This window comes from Cyrtonyx montezumae, unplaced genomic scaffold, assembly GCF_038088225.1.
Source record: "Cyrtonyx montezumae isolate F1298 unplaced genomic scaffold, pur_monq_1.0 scaffold_36, whole genome shotgun sequence".
Classification (NCBI taxonomy): domain Eukaryota; kingdom Metazoa; phylum Chordata; class Aves; order Galliformes; family Odontophoridae; genus Cyrtonyx; species Cyrtonyx montezumae.
Window position 1 is genome coordinate 3,855,863 of NW_027072041.1, and position 17,058 is coordinate 3,872,920.

Genomic DNA, 17,058 nt, shown 5'->3' on the forward strand with positions numbered 1-17,058 from the left:
AGTCAGAGTCAAAAAGGCAGTCTATGGAGTTGTAACATGAATTCCTCAATGAAGTAAAAGTTCAAGACACAGCCCTCAGGAGGCAAGTGAAGTGCACTGCCTTTTGGGATAGGAAAAAGGTCATCCTTCATGATTTTCTGGAACCCATATAAACCATAAACTGACTGCTACATTGCAACAGTAAGCTGAAGGCTCAAACTTCCAGAGTCAGGTCAGAGAAGACATCTTGCAACATGGTAACACCAGGCCTAATAGCAATCTGAAGACCACGAAGGACATGCCAATTTTGCCTGGACTGTCTAACCACACTACCACATAGCCTGGATTTGGTGCCTTTTGACTTGTACCTGTTTGGGCCAATGAAAGATGGACTGTGCAGGCAACAACTTCTGAGCAATGATGCTGTTCCAGCAGCTGTGGGCCTCCTCTGCTGGTGCAGATTTTTATAAGCCCAGCAAGCAGGCTTTAATTCACTGATGGAGAAAATGCATGACTAATGGTGGTAATGTGCTGAAAAATAATGTTTTGTAGCTGAGAATTTGCTCGATCAAATAATGTTATTTTGCTCTGTAGCTGCTGTACTTTCCATGGAAATAAATAGGAGGCATTACTTGCAGAGTAACCTACTTAACTTGAAAGTAAACTAATTGTAGCACCAAAAATATTATACATCCTCCTAACTTAAACACTGCATTCTATTATCTTTTCTTATGCTAACGTGCACAAAAAGGCATGCAGTTTTGCAGAAGAGAAACAGTAACCTAGCAAACAACAAGCAAATTTCCCTTTCCCAACTGAGTTCAACAAAGTAATAGTTATGCATCTTTCAGGGCACAGAATCAAAGACACTCTTGTATGTTCGATTATCAGACAAGGTGCTATCTACATATTTTCAGAATACTAAAACTACTAATCCTGAAAGTTGTATTAAGGTGTATTTGTAAGTGCATCTTAATTTCAGTCCAATACTTTGTGAATGCATGAAATGGATGAAAAATAAAAAGTTTGAAAACAATGTATTAGAAAAGCTTCTATTAAAAAACAAAAGGAAACAAACAAACAACAACAACAAAAAAACAGATGTAGATTTGTTCCTGAAAAAAAAAAAAAGAAAGAAAACACTGACTGCCCTATCTACTCTAAACAAAAGTTAGAGACACATAAACAAGGCCAAACAACTTTAGAAAAGTCTGCATTCAGCTTCTCCAAAACAAAAAAAGATTTGTTCTCCCAGATAGCCATTCTGAGGACACAAACAGAATAGGGCAAAAAATAACCACAGATACTTTATTTTTAAAATATTCTTCCATAGAAAGCAAGTTACTTGGAAACTTAAAGAAGATACTTATTTCTTGTCAAATGTTTTACTACCCCTTCTGAAAACTTACAGAAGGATATAAGCTAACCAGTAGATACCATGTGAAGAAGACCAATACCGGTATACTTATCCTGTCCAGTTATCCTTGCTCAGAAATAAAAAGACAAGACAGGTCTCTAAATGGGACTATATTCCTTTATTTGAAGGTCTGTCTATTGTTTTTCCTCTACATTTAATTATAACATGCATATTGAGTGCAACCAGGCATCCTATTAAACAATGCTTTCCTTTTTTTTTTTTTGTAATAGAAAACAAAGTAAAAGATTTCAAAAGATGGCATGTTTCTTCAGTAAACAAAATTTACCTTTCCACCAACAATTAATGTTGCTAAAAAAAAAAAAAAAGATCAGTATCCCTTACTGTGAGATTCTGGCCAAAAAGACCAGATGAACCAGTTTATCTCATTTAGAATCTTGTTCTTCCAATATTTAATACAGCATTTATTTTCAGAAAGAAAAAAATGCAATGATTTTGTAGCCAAAGTGCAAATTTTGAAATTTTTTCTCATTTTTCAGAAGATTCTTTAAAAGCAGTTACTTTTTCACAATGCATGACTTCCAAGAGTGAAGAGTTTGCACATTTACACAGTGGTGACAGAAAATTTCAACCTTCACAGTAGCCTGCACCTTTAACTATCTTGATGTCAGTACTCTGAAGTACTGATAATGCATATGGAGTGAGAAACATCAGAACAAAAGCAAGCAGCTTTTGTTCTGCAGCTTCCTGCACTATGGTCATCTCTGATGTGTAATAAGGAAAAGCTGGCATATCTGAGTTCACCTTATCTGGGATTTCTCAAGGCAGGAAAACGTATCTAAACCTCACTAGGAAATGTGGGATGCTAAGAATACTGCAATGTCAACATAAAAATTGGCAATCCTAAAGACAGAAGAAGAGGAAAATTTGAGGGAGTTCACAGAAAACTTCTGAGAACCGAGAAAGAGGACATAAGAGGAAGTCACACAGTAGAATTTAAATGAGAGAAAACAAGATCTCTAAGAACACCAATCAGCTGCTACCAAAGGTAATCGGTGAGTTTCAAACCAACCCCATAGCCCACCAGAAGAGAAGGAAGGGAAAAGCTCCAGACTGGGGCTGATGAACTGTCAAGGAAGGAGGGTGTAGGCACACAGAGGGGTTGTGGGGTGGCATAAGAAAAACACAGATGTCTGCAGAGTGAAAGAGCCAACCCCATGGGAGGCTCTTATGAAGTCAAACAGACTGAGTCAGATAATAAAACAGGAAATGGTCAACAACACGCAAGACCATTCTGTGTGCATCACACCCAAAGGAAAAACAGATTGCAACTAGTTCGGGATATCCTGTGTGAGTAGAGACTTGGAAGAGCCTCTTGTTTCATAACCATTTTACTGGTGCACGGGTGGAGGGGAAAAGAGATTAAAAGACTGCTGTTTTCTCCTTTTCAAATAACAGAAAAAAAACATTCAATGATAAAATTTTGGAAAAGAATGGCACTAGAGAAAACAGAAATAGTAATGACCATAGCAGCCATTCAAATTTGTATAAAGAGAATTAGTGAAGAGACAGAAACGAGAGAAAGGACAGTGAAAAAGCATAACCCAATCCTGGAAGAAACCTAAAGCATTCACTTATACTGTGAAGAAACGAAAGAGAAAAGTTAGTGCAGTAAGCTCTACAGGCCAGAGTCAGATCTGACATCATACAGAGAATTTTATAGTAAGGGCAAATATATACTCCTGAACATGACAATAAAGCAGTATAGAGAACGATGAAAAGGCATTCTTACTACTTGAGCTGAAAGGGATCATTTGAGCTGTACTGCAATTAAGGACTTTTTCAAACAATTCTTCAGATGGTGACCATTGCTTTACCTTTGACTTTGACCTGGTACTTGGTACACTCTGGGCAGGGAAGGAGGGTGAACTCCTCTGTCTGATACATTGAGTAGTCTGTGCTTGCAACCACAATTCGGTCTCCAGGCTCCCAGCTACTAACATCATCCAGAAGATTCAGTATCACCCCACCAACAGGTTCTACCTGGAAGCCTGAAATTGGGACACCTAGTTTAAAAAGAAAAAAACACAAGAGTTAACTATGTAAGTGTATAAGATCTGACAAGTTTAATAGCCACTAAGCACAATTCTGCTCTGAAGCATGTCAATATGAAATACCATTACAGCCTATTTTTTTTGTGAATTTCAAATAAAACAAAAGGTAGAGATGGAAATAACGATGACAGTAAAAAATTATGAAATAATAATTAAAAAAATATACAACAATATATCAAATACCAAAATCTGTAGGCCCAACTTGCTCTGCTTCTTTCAAGAGGTATTTTTCTGCCATTTAAGCTCTGTAGGTGTAATCAAGGACTTAGCAAATTAGACTAGGGGCACTTTTTTTTTTCTAAGCATAACTAATGAAATAGTTTTGATAGCTATATTATACACATGCAATTTCCCTGCCTTTAAATTCAGCAGTTTTCCCTTTATTTAACATCCTCCCATCTTATTTAACACACAGGAAGAATGGAATCACAATCTGGCTTAGTTAATAAAGCTCAACCCTACAGCACCAGCAAGTCAAAGATGCACTTACATAAATTATTATAACTTTTAAATATGTATCAATATAATTCCATAATGCTGTAATGAAAAGTAAAAGGATAGTATCAAATGGATCAATTACTAAAGAAAAAAAAGTACCCTAAGAAATAAAAAAAAATTCTTAAAATTCTTCTAAAGAAAATAGGATATTGCTAATAATGCAACAAACAGAAACAGATGACTATCCATAGAAGTAAAATGCATAACAAAGATCTCTGAAACACAAAAACAAAGGTTAAGAGTATACACAAGGTAGTTCTTCCAGGGTTTATAAAAAAAAACAGTTGTCTGATGAGAGAACTGAAGTTTGTCACCAAATAACAACATAGGATTGTAACAGGGATAAAACATTTATTTTGGCTCCTACACAATTTTCTTATTAGGATCATAACCAACATCAGTGAAGCTTAAATAAAAAAGAACATGACTTAAAAAAAGAATGAAGGAATCTGTTCCAATGCATTAAGAACTTTTATCTGTAACTAATATATTGAAAATGAAGATACTCATTTTTATGATGCTTGCATTCTGCATGTAGTTAGATGAAAAGTGTGACAGAGAGAATATACTGTCCTTATACTTCATCCAATAATCTGCCCACATGAATAGCAAAAAGCAAAGCTTACAGCAGCAATCCACATTATAAACTGTAACCAATAGTTCTAGCAAAAACCGAACAAAAAAACCCACCATCATATGCAGCATTTATTTTTTCCCTACCCACAGAGTTAAATGCTTTCCTACCATCATTCCATTCACTGTAAGCTTTTACAACAAACTTCTGACCATCCACCGTCAAAAATTCTTTCTGAGCAAGAGCTTTCCCACCAGTGCTGTGATTTTCATAATCTCGTACTGACTCATTACAGGAAGAATTCCCACCACCTATAACACCAACTAAAGCCCAGGCTTGCCTGCAAAAAAAAGAAAAAAAAAGTAGGTGTTCAAATATAATTGCCCTTAAATTCTTCACCAACAGGCACAAGAAGAGACAACATGAGTAGAAAGTACTTATAATCCTTTGGCCCACATTCCCAATTTAATTTTAAACTACAGTTTCAAAGTGAGGAACAAAAATGGGCATGCATCATTGGAAAGGTGCACAGCCTTAAACAACTGGATGTTCTATAAGCAAATTGGCAAATATCACAGCTCTTAACTGAGAAGACTTTCAGATACATTTTTTGGTACAACATCTAGCATACAAAAGACAACCACAAGAGCTGAGTGCCAGAAGTTATGCAGGATCCTGGTCACAGGCAGGCTTAAGGGAACACAGGAAGGTGTTGAGCCAGTGCTGACTCTCCTGCCACAGCACATTCTCATCACAGGACTGCAGTCAGCTAGTAGTTTCTGCACAGAGGAGGCAAGGAGCCCTGGGGGATCAAGCTTGCATCAGGACAGACATGGCCAGCAGCAACTGCTGATGATCAGCACCTCTGGCATGTAATATTTCTCTTGAAACTTTCCAGACACTTGGACACAGAAAAAAAGGTACTGTATTCTATTGCATAACCCCTGCATAAGGAATCAGTGTTTCTGAAGGCTGAGGACAAGAGTTTTTTTTCTTCTTTCCCCTCACGAGTCCTTCCCTCAGCTGAACACTTGGTTGAGTGCCCATGGGGAGCAGGGAACTGTCCTGGATGCCTCTTCACTTCCTACAGCTCTGCTCAGCAAGTCCAAGTTTTTGGAAATGGAAAACCACACACCACAGAAAGCTGCCATCAAGTTCAAAAAAAAAACCAAGAGTATTTGTTGTCCTTGACTGCTCAGTAATGCTGTAATTATGTGCAGAAGAAGTAATCACCTATTAAAAAGTTGAACAAAATTGCATCATTAACGTTGAATCATTGACAAGAAATGAAAACAGTAACAGCTAGCTGGACTACAGCCCAGTATGAGCGATTGATTCAAAGGCAGATATTAAAACTTTCTTCAACCTAGTTGCCTTTTATTTCAGTCCTTTTATGTTCTTACTGTGTTCACAAGGCCAAATCAAAGTGCTCAGCATTAACCTCTTCACTGGAATAGTATATATTGGGCCACCTTTAAAGTAGCACCAACAAGAAGGTGTGTATTTTATTTTAAATGTTGATATACAAATACAAATGTATTTTAAAGCACACTATTTTGCACCAGGAGGCAGAAGTGGGGAATAATGTAATGAATTATCTCCAAACATAGATTCTATGATTTTATGAATCCATAGAATCTACAATTCTATGAAACCCAAATCCCTTTCATGAACTTTACAAGTTTAACAATGGTCCTTGTTTTTTTCTCACCAAGCACTCAGGTGAGTTTATCACCCACCTCCCACAAGTGACTGGACAGGACATGTTCATGTGCATTCAGAGTCTCTATCGACAAGTGAAAATAGACCGGAATCAGATCTGCAGGGAGTTAAAAAAAAGTAGCTTCCTCCTCCACACTGCAGATTAAAAAATTCCCTCACTTCACACCAGCACTGAGACCACCAGTAGAGGTGAACACCAGAACTGCCAGCTCCAGGTGAGGTGGAAGATGGCTGCCCAGCACCTGACCAACCATCCACTCATGCTTCCAGAAGATGGAGGCTCCTACAGGATGCTGAGGCCTTGTTCCCTCTGGTGAAACTGCCTCAAAGGCACTGCAAGCAGTCTCCCCACTGCAGGGCCCCCATGACTAGATGCTTACACTGTGGTCACCATAAACATGCCCCAGAGGACACGAGGTCAGAACATGCCATCCTGACTGACGCCCCAGCCAAGCTCTGCCAAAGCAGAGTGTGGAGTAACTCAAATCCAGATGTTAGTGGATAGCAAGGGCAAAAGCAGTAGAGAAAAACTAAACTACTGCCTAGAACATATCAAGAAGTACACCCAGATTATATAAAGTCATTTTAACAGAAGCTGAAGGACTGGCTGACCTGTGCAACACAAAGCTAGGGTCAGAACATGCAAGAGGTTAAGTTTCCTGCTTTCATAACATTGACTATGTTTCTTCTACAGCCCCACAATTTCAGCCCAAATAACTTAGGATAATGGTCAAAAGACACAGACATACCAGGCAATTGTACCTCAATAATAAAATACCTTTTTTACCAATCATTTCCATGCACCATCAGTGAAGAAGATAAGGTGCAATCTGATACATGATTAGCGTCCCTTCCATGAATTCAGCTTTGAGCCTGGCATTCCTTGCTCCCAAAAAGCTTTACCTAGCTAACTAAGCATCTGAAAGTCCTTTGCTGTACCACTCAGCTTCTATGAAGAACAGCGAAAGAGTAGTTATGAATAAGCAATGAGATCTATCACAGAAATACTTGCAGGCTGCAGTCTCTGCTCTATCAAAGCACTGCATACTGAATACTGCAACTGTAGTACTACACAAAATCTTCGATAGATTGTCAGTATTGTAAGAACAGACATTGTCAAAGTTGCATAAATCCCCCCCAAAGAAGGCAGAATCTGTATCGAACCATAACATAAACGGGAGAATAAATTATTTACCTGTAACTCAATCCTCTGACAAACTTACTTCCCAGAAGATTTTGAATAGTCACTCTAGTTTCTTCCAGTAGGTTTTTAGCAGCTGAATCTCCTACAGCAATAGCGATAATACGACCAGGACTTCTATTTTTCAGTAAGTTCTGGAGTTTCAAGCTTTCTTCTGAAAACTCGTGAGTATCAAACTTCAACACTTCCAAAACACTTGCTGTGTCCTGATCAATCACTCTCACATTTAGCCCTCGGGAAAAATTCTTTTTAAATGCATAATGACCACAGGCCAGCCCTGAGAAATTCATAGACTTTGACAGAAGAGTCCATGATAGCTTCTGATGCCCATGCAATTCCAGTGTTCCTTCAGGGCCCACACCAATAAACTTTCTGCCAAACTCTGGCACATCAGCATCTTCATTTGACTTCCCATACAAAATAATAGTTGCTTTGGATTTATAGCGGCATTTCTCTGCTCCAACATGAAGCATTCCACCATCCTTTATCAGGATAAAACGAGTTCTCAAAGTAATATTTTTAGAACCATCTTTATCATCACCAAAAACAAGTAATCCTAAAGGAAAAAATATATATATTTACATAAGTCAACTCAATTCTGAGATAGGCTCAAAAGAATTAAGATCTGCAATAAGAACAACAGAACAATTAAGAAAGATTTGTTTTCCACATCAATTAAATAAGCTACTAAGCTTACAAACACATATACGAATACTTAGGAAAATAACTTCTACTGGTTGTGATTTATCTTGCCAAACATCTCGTTAGTTCTCCCCTATTTTTTATACCATCTTCTTAAAATGGCTAACATACCATGTTCACCATCAGAACATAATCAGATCCCATACCTGGAAAGCTACTATACAAGTCTAATTTTACTGTACCATACAGAAAACCATGCCATTACTCCCAGTGATAGACTTGACAGTGTTAATTCAGCTTTTTACCAACTGGTATATCTGGCCTGGCAGAAGGAAGAAACGTGGAAGCAGAGGAATTGTTCAGTATCAATATTCCAATGCATTTTTCGTGTAATCATAAAAATATAAGCTATGCAGTGAAATGAAGAATTTTCTTCATCCTGCCATTTCATACCTCCATCCTGTATGGTTATAGAATGTACTGTAGCATCTGAGTTCAGACGAAACAAATCTCCCTTTTTGATGATAACCTTCTTCTCAGGATCTTTCCCAGGGCTCCAGTTTTTCAGACGAGGATTCTGATCAGGACAGTTCTCTGCAATATAACATGAAATTCATTGTTTTTAAAAGTTAGAGTCACTGACAGGACCATAGCAACGTTATCAGCATAATGATGAATGTGAGTAAGGCAGTCAGTCATGCACAAAGGACTCCCAACTCCTTCTGTGGCTACAGTAAAGTGGCAACAGGTCTTAAGATTTAAGTTAATGCAGCCAAAAAGATAATGGTAAAGCCTCCTGGAGGTGAGAAGGGATTATACACCAAATTAAATCAATGAGAACCACAAGCAGACTGAAATGTCAACATATGCTGCACTTTTAACCTCTTGCTAGGCATGTTCTGTTTTTATTTTGAAAATTTCTACATCATCTACAGTAAATCAGGAGAGGTAAGTTGCAAAGTTTTAGATTCACAGCAGTTACTGACTCCTGGGCATCATACTTGAAATACTAACACTGTGGTAAAACACAGAAACATCTCACCTCCCTTAAGGTTACAAGCACATGTGTGAGAAAGGCTGATCCCCCTCTTACTTTTAAGCATCTCAATTGCTTCTTTCAGCATAGTTTTGCAGGTATGGGAGAAAGGAGAAAAGACAACCTTCATATATATTCAGTGGAATGCTTTACTACTTAGAGCAGTTTCCTGCAAAGTAAGGCATCTGAATTGAAACTCATTATGCTTTTGAGGAAGTTACTTTAAATACCAGGATCTGAATTACACTAGAGCTGCGACGTACATAATCCTTCTCAAAATCCTGCTGAAGATTTAGCACCACAGAGGCAGTGGCAAGGCCAGAAAAGTAGAAGCAGCATTGAGAAGTAACAGGGTTGAGTGATTTCAGATGCAGCTACAGCAATGTGGCACTTACAACACATCCCTTTACAATATTAAGCAGCTGAGTAATGCAGTAGCACAGAGGTACAATGAAAACAGGAAGTATATTTCTTGGATGTTCAATTTTCTTACAAAATGACAGACAGCAAATCTTTTTATTGAGAAATACAACGAAAAAAAAAGACAAAATAAACAGGTTAGAAGCTCAATAGAGAGAAACAATCTAAATAGCCTTTTCAAATCTCATCTTCTGGAGAAAAAGTCCCATGCATCTGAAATGAAACTCGGGGAGCAAAAAACTACTTGCAATAGCCCATTCTTGCAAAATCTAAAGAAAGAGAAACCTACCCACAGATTTAACACAAGCCATCCTTAGTTCTGCTGACAAAGTTGTTTTCCTTTGCTGTTTCTCTCTCCACATTTAAAATCCTTCCCAACCCAGGAAACCCACAGAAACCTGTGGACTGCCAGTGGAAAAAGAAAAAATTAGCAGAACTGCATGAGGCCAAAATGGCCATCTGCCATCTAAAGTAGTAAGATAAAAATAAAAACTTTTTTTTTTTTGGGGGGTGGGGGGCAGGATGCAGCCTAAGGGGACAGCATTTAAAAAGTGAAACTCAACACGAGGGAGAGCTAGAAAGCAAGAAACACCACAATTTTCCAAGACTGCTAAGCAGGCACTGAAAAACTGCAGTTCTGCTGCCTGACTCATGCAGAGTCAGTAAGCCCCTTCCCTGAACGCCGCACAAGTTCTGTGAAGAAGCACGCACTTCCTGGCTGGTAGCAAAGGGTAGTGTGGGGAAAACATGAGTCAGCAACCTGGTAATTTCTGTTTAGTGTGATTCATGGAGGGAAAAGGATTTAGTAACTGCAAGTTTTTCTGTTGAGTCTGAAAGATGAACTACAGCACAGCAACTGAATAAAATCAAGAGTCTAACTTATCCTATATTTGAGCAAGGAAGGCATTGGAATTGGAAATGGGTGCCCCTGCAACACGAGCATGCTTCTGAAGCACAGTAGATCAGCTTTTTTGGCAACCAAATCAGATGTGCTCAGCACAAGTATTTTGAAATTCTCCCTAAGTAATTGCAGCGGGCTGCAGGAAAACATCAAATATTTAGTACTTCACCATATGTTACCTCCAAAATTACTGATTGGATTTTACAGGCCACAGTCATTGCCTTTACAGTTAAGGTTAAATGGAAGCAGAAGCGTAACACAGAAAATATTAAGTAGCTATAGGCTTGCCAAATTTAACCACTCATGCTGAATTTCTTGTCAAGCCTCTATTTAAATGCATTTTTGTAAAAAAGGGGTCAGATGTTCTTAAGGTTTAGTTGTTTCTAGAAGGGTTGATGGGGGGAGGGGGATGATATTTTTGTATACAGTGAAGAAAACAAATAAACAATACCTTGCCCCCCCCCCCCCCCCCCAAATTCTGGATTTTTCCATGAGTTGTGGAACAGATATGAAGTTTGGCAAGAAAAGGCAGGAAACAGTTCTCAAAATACAGTTAAACAGTTGCTTTCTACCTGCTAAGCCATCAAGTCTGGAGTTCCTGTGGCCTCTGGGAAAAAATTATCAGTGTTATATTATGCTGAGCCAAAGTTTATCACAGTTTGGCAGCTAAATTTTCTGAGGATCCTGTTTACCCTGGGCAAGCTCCAGCTGAGGACTGCAAAGGCCAAAAAGAACTTTTCCCCCTAAATCTCTCCTACTTCTCTTCCTGACCCTGTAGCACAAGCCTCTGGAAATGGGGAAGGAAATTGCATTTCCAGCACTCTACATGTGTTAAGGCCTTCTTAGAAAAAAAAGATGATGACAGAAAGATAAAAGCAAGGAGGAAAAAGAAACCAGCTGACAGGCAGGAACAGAAATGCAGACAAGTATCATTTTCCCTGTGGGGAGAGTATGCCGGAGGTTTAGGATTTACACGCAATTACTACTAAGTCTCACATTCCCTACACTGCCTTTCAAACAGCCATTAAAAGCTCTGACAATATGGATTTCCAATTAGCCCTCAGCAAAAGCACACCTAGCTGGAACTGGAGCAGTTGGCTTTAATGTCTCATCTGCTAGGACAGAGCTAAAGGCATTAACATTTCAACCCATCAAGAATCTTTTGGGTGAGCTGCTGCAGCAAAACTGCAACAATTGAAATTTTTGCCACTTTTTCTCCAGTGCCTGGATGAAGTTTTTCTTATGTCAGGGCTTCCAACACATTCTGCAGATGTGTGGGTTTTCTTTTAAAAGATAATGCAGGGAAAAATTGAGAAAGACACAGTGCAACAACTGATGCTGAAAGCTGACTTGGACTTCCACAAAGAAGCAGTGGGGGAGTGCAGGAACACGGTCACATCCTTAGATTATTTCTCAGCTTCTATGCATGTCACTACAGCAAATATAAAAAATGGTCTACTGCAACTCCTCCTGCAAAATCCTGTTTCCTCATTGATCCATCAACTCCTTGTTGACTAGGCATTCAGTGCAGGAAATTTAAGCAACTCGATGCCAACATGAGCAACAGCAAAGGAAAACGAACAAAAAAAAAAACCCACTCCAAAAACAGTTTGCACTTAATAAACAGGCAAACTCATCTACTACACATTATCAGTTTTTAAAGCATAAAAGGAGTATTAAATTACATAGTCCCTCTAGTACAACTTCACCTCTACTGAAACAAACACCAAGGCTTACATTTTGTATTAATCTTATGGCTTAAAGTCTTGCAGTTAAAGTGGAAAGATTTGTTTTGGAGAGGTTTTTTGTTGTTGGTTTGTTTGTTTTTTTTCTTCCAAAAGTACTTCTCTGTGTCAACAGCTTAAATCAGACTTCAGCTTTCTCTTCAACTCATAACTGGAGCACTTACTGCAACTCTGTGCTCATATTACCAGTGATCTAGACCACAATATAGCGGTAATCTTCCATTTACTACTCCTTCAACATCTATTTTCCACCATAGCTATTAGGAAAACTCGTAAACTTCACCTGAGATCTCTGCAACCCACCCTGAACAGTGCCTCAGTTAAGTTGTATACATCCATTTGTCACCACCATCTGAAATTCTCAACAATTATTTTGTCTGTTACCTATGTGTTGCATTGACTCTGGAAAGAGAAACTTTTGAAGTACTACTCCAAAAGCCACTGTGCAGCCTAAGCTTGTTGTGTTACAACAGATAAAGATTTTCAAATAATAAAACAAAACAAAGTCATTTCACTTTTAGAAACTGCTTTCTTCCTCAGAAAAACAAAACTGAACAACCTATGCTCCAAAGGATACTATCAGCCTTTACGAACTGCACGGCACAGTAGGTGTTGGCAGTATTAGGCAGGAGGGCTATCTAGTTAGCGAGAAGTAATGAATCGCACCACCTCACTGTGCTTTACAGACAGATGATCTGAGACGTTTTCCAAATTCTGTGAAAGTTGCTCTGCTTTCTAAGACAAACTGAAAGCTTAGGGCTAGGAGGTCAAAGAGCTCCCTACTCAATTTAAACAAAGCAAATAAACCGTTTGGTATAAATTCATAGACTTTTCTATGTTTTACTTCAACACCCTTCTACTGTTTTCCATGGTTACTGCTCACGCAGACAGCTTTTCATTTAGCCTATCCTTTGTGAACATCAAAATCTACATACAGTAATTGTGCTTACTCAATACACACACTTCCTCCCCTTATCAGCTGTCTTTATTTACTACTTTGTCTTTTCTTGCTTCAAGTAAGCAAGTCAAATCATTCATAATAAAAACATAAGTACCACCACTGAAAACAGAGAAAGGAACTGAACTTAATCTCCAAGCACAGCCTCCTTCCACATAAAAATTACAGCAAGTGTTCTACTTCTGAGCTCAACTTTTGACAATATTTCTGATGCAGAATTACTGCACTGTGTTCACAGGGACTCCAACTTCTAGGACGATTTTGTTCATATAAGAACTTACCATCTGGAGCATATTTTGAAGCTATTCCCATAAAAATCCCCAGTGCAACAAAAAGTGAAAAGCTAGAAACAGCAAAGCAAATGAGAGTATTTTTATGTCTGTTGGCTTCTGCCTGGCGGCGGTGCTGTCCTGGTGATGAGGATGCAAACATGGCCCGGGCTTCTTGTCTTGCAGAGGTAAATTCAGCTGACACATGGCTCTGTGAAGGCGGTGGGGGACGAAGTGGGGCAATTCTCCCAGGGACATACCCAGAAGATCTGTGACTGCTCCCATTCTGAGGCGGAAGGAAAACAGGGGAATTCCCCCTGGCATCAGTGTCTTGCATGTTACAGAGTCACTGCAATGGGCACACACAGACAGAGAAAAAAAAATTAGAGAGGTTTTCAATATACAGTACATAAAAGAAAAAATAATAAAAAAAAAGCAACTTTAAGCCACATGCCTTCTCCTTAACGTGTCTATCATTCTTTCAGTCACGCTACAGCTATTGGTCATTTGCCATGGTGTAACAGTTTGAAACAATAGCATACAAAATATCTTGAATGCAATTAAGTTTGAAAGGATCTGGTATGGGAACACAACACAGCACAAACCATTTATGTTAGGTATTTTCCAGAGGTTTGTCACAGTTGACTTGCATTGTCTGATTAAGAAACAAGCTGAACAATGGGAAAGCTAGCAACCCCTTTCTTCTCCACAGTTACGCAAGGAATGCCCAAATGTATTTCTTCTGCATGCAGAAGCTGAACAAGCTCCTTATTGTTTTCCTTTATGGAAAAAAAGCCAAAGGAGATAAGTCTTCATTCGACATTGGAAACAGAAAAAAAGCAGATAAATTTAATAGGTAAAATACACAACAAATTTATCTATACTTGAGAAGATGCAACTTAGTCAACACTTTTTATTAACTGAGGCATTTGGAGTCTACAGACTCTCAGTCCACTCACAGAAGGATTTGGTTGCTAGTAAAGGTGAGTTGAGACCCTGTAGCAAAGTCATCTGCATCTCATTCCACAAAGCTGAGAAGTATGGGCTTGGACACAAAGACTCAAAGCAACACAACTGCTCCAGGGCTCTCTACCTACCACCGAGAACTGAGCACTTTTATTCCAGTTATTTGTGTTGTTTCTGTCTTTTCCTGAAACAGTCAGCAAGAAAAGCCACAAGAAAACATTCCTCACCAACCTGCTACAGCCAACAGTTTCTAAACTACTGCACTTTTCCACTTGTGTTAAGAGACCCAAAACTGCATTCAACTGCTTTCTTAAGCTCTCTGGTCAAATCAGTCACACAGCAAGGAGTATTCACAGAGCTAGCATGATTTTTAATTAACATTTCTTAGGGACAGAGGATTTTTTGACAAGGTTGCTCAAGTTTCAATTCACTGAAACCCAATCTTTGAAACCGAATCTTGGAAGATGGTTTAAGCATAAGCTAGATGTATTAAATCACAAGTTGAACTATGAAAATAAGAACTACCAATAATGAAAAGAAAAACCACCAAACACATAAAGATCCTCTCTTTCATTTACAAAGGAAAGTACTCTCAAGTGCCAGGCACACTGGTGAAGGATGAACACTACAACTGCAACCTTCTTCTAAAATGTAGCAAAGGAGCCTTTTGTCTCACATGCTGTAAAATCTGATGCTTCACTGTTTCAAGGCAAGAGAGTTGCTATTATTGAACAGACTGGATTACCCTTTCATGAGAGACAATGCACTGCCAGATATTCGCGAAATGACAATAAAGGCACTGAAACATTAACTGGAGTAGCCAGCCCACAGCAAAACTTATGCCAAATTATCCAGCAGTGTTTCTTGCACCTGTTCATTGCAGAAAATTGATTTTCACTATTTTCTTCTTTGAGAAGCTGTTTCTCATACCTAATTCCTCGCTCTCAAACTCCACTGACCACTGCTTTATGAGCACTGTGGAACTACCTTCTTTCACCATGCACTTTCAAATTCAGCTAGGCATCTTTCAACAGTAAAATCTTAGTAGTTTCTGTATATTAGAAGTGGTGCTAAAAACTTAAAACAGGAGAAGCTTTTCAATTTAACTCAGAGATAGTCTTTATGCCTAACTGAAACAAATAACATCCCGATCCAGCTTTCAGATTCTTTTTATAATGGTTTGAGCCCCAGATTCCCTAAGCCTGGCTCAAAAGCTTTCAGTTCTGGTGTTTACCCATCTCACTGATAAATTGACTATATGGTGTTATTGTAACAGGAAACATATGGAGTTATTAAATCATTTAATTGCTCAGTTGTACTAAATCCAAAATACTCATGCAAAGCCTAACTTACTTTTACAGCATAAATATACCACAATTTTGTCAACTAAGGCATCTTTAAATACTGCTACCATTTAAGAGAAAAAAAAAGTCACTTATTACCACAGAAACTGAAATTGCTTGTGCAGTATTTCAAGTATCTTTTCTTTTTAAGGCATTCAGCCTTGTTTGCAAGGCAAATTCTGCAAACTTTAAAGTTTTATAACTATCGCACTTGAATCCAAAACTGGTTACCACAAGAAGAGGTGGAAAAGAGAGCTCAGAAGCAAAATCTTCCACATCACAAAATAAAAATCATGAAACAGCTACAACAAGATACTTAGCACAACCAAGAGATTTACCATATAATTTTCCATTACATGAGGTGTAACCATCTTAACACTTCCTTCCCTCTTCCTGTCCCATTTGAAATTCTCTAGCTGAAAGAAAGATCTTCATCCCCCAGAGCTGTTGCTCACTTCTTTAATTTAAGATGATCTTGATGATCTGATTCAAATTATTGACTTTTTTATATCCGCTGTGGAAGTTTTCAGATGGCACCACACAGAAATAAGTGAAGTAATGAGCTATAAAGCCAGTAATGCCCTAGATAGTGATGTTATTTGGCTGTACAGAGACAGTTTGAGTAAAACACGTGGGAGGAGAAGGAAATATATGTTGGAACTTTTTTTAAAAAATATTTTCTTTCGAGTTCCTGTTCACCAGAGTTTTTCCACTTCTCTTTCCACCTGCAAAAGTGGAGAAAAAATTCCCCTTTGACCTGAGCCTATGTATCAAAGGTCCCAGGATCCCACGTGCAGTCATAGACATCAGAGCAAATTGGCTTATCTCCAGACCCTTCCAGTCCCACAGAAGCACAAACCCTCACAAAGGAGCTCTGTGATTTATGTGTCTCCCCCTGATAGCACAGCCCTGGGCAAGAAAATCACCTCTTTGACAAGCCTACTGCAATTTCAGTAAGTTGTATCTGAAAGGGGAGCACTTTCCTGCACAATCCAGACTCCTGCTTAGGCATCCCCTCCTGCCACATCAGTGAGCAGGTATGTACTTCTTGTATTCATAGTGCCAGCCAATCTAGTCTAAACGGCCCTAAAAAAAAAAAGTATATATTGCACAGAAGCTCAGCAGAAGTGCTGTTACATACGAGTTTGTTTCTGCCAACAGAGAACCTGAGCTGTATGGGTAACGAACTCCAATGCACACCAAGCAGGCTGCAACATTTCCAGGGTTCTCATATGTTCCTTTACCCCTTTCTGCTTATTCCATACTGCACACTCATATGGACCTATGGAAAAAAAAAAAATACTAGGAATGCACA

At 38.7% G+C, this 17,058-nt stretch overlaps 1 protein-coding gene across 2 annotated transcripts in view; it reads right to left on the reverse strand.

Annotated features, from left to right (window-relative positions):
* CEMIP2 (cell migration inducing hyaluronidase 2) overlaps window positions 1–17,058 on the reverse strand; it is a 54,347-nt gene that overhangs the window by 22,402 nt on the left and 14,887 nt on the right. For both annotated transcript variants that reach the window (XM_065745456.1, XM_065745454.1), the window contains exons 2-6: window positions 13,447–13,783; window positions 8,559–8,699; window positions 7,458–8,019; window positions 4,711–4,880; window positions 3,232–3,420 (exon numbers count right to left, since the gene is read on the reverse strand). In XM_065745456.1, the coding sequence (XP_065601528.1) occupies window positions 3,232–3,420; window positions 4,711–4,880; window positions 7,458–8,019; window positions 8,559–8,699; window positions 13,447–13,771 (1,387 nt within the window). In that variant the 5' untranslated portion in view covers window positions 13,772–13,783. The remainder of the gene's footprint in view (window positions 1–3,231; window positions 3,421–4,710; window positions 4,881–7,457; window positions 8,020–8,558; window positions 8,700–13,446; window positions 13,784–17,058) is intronic.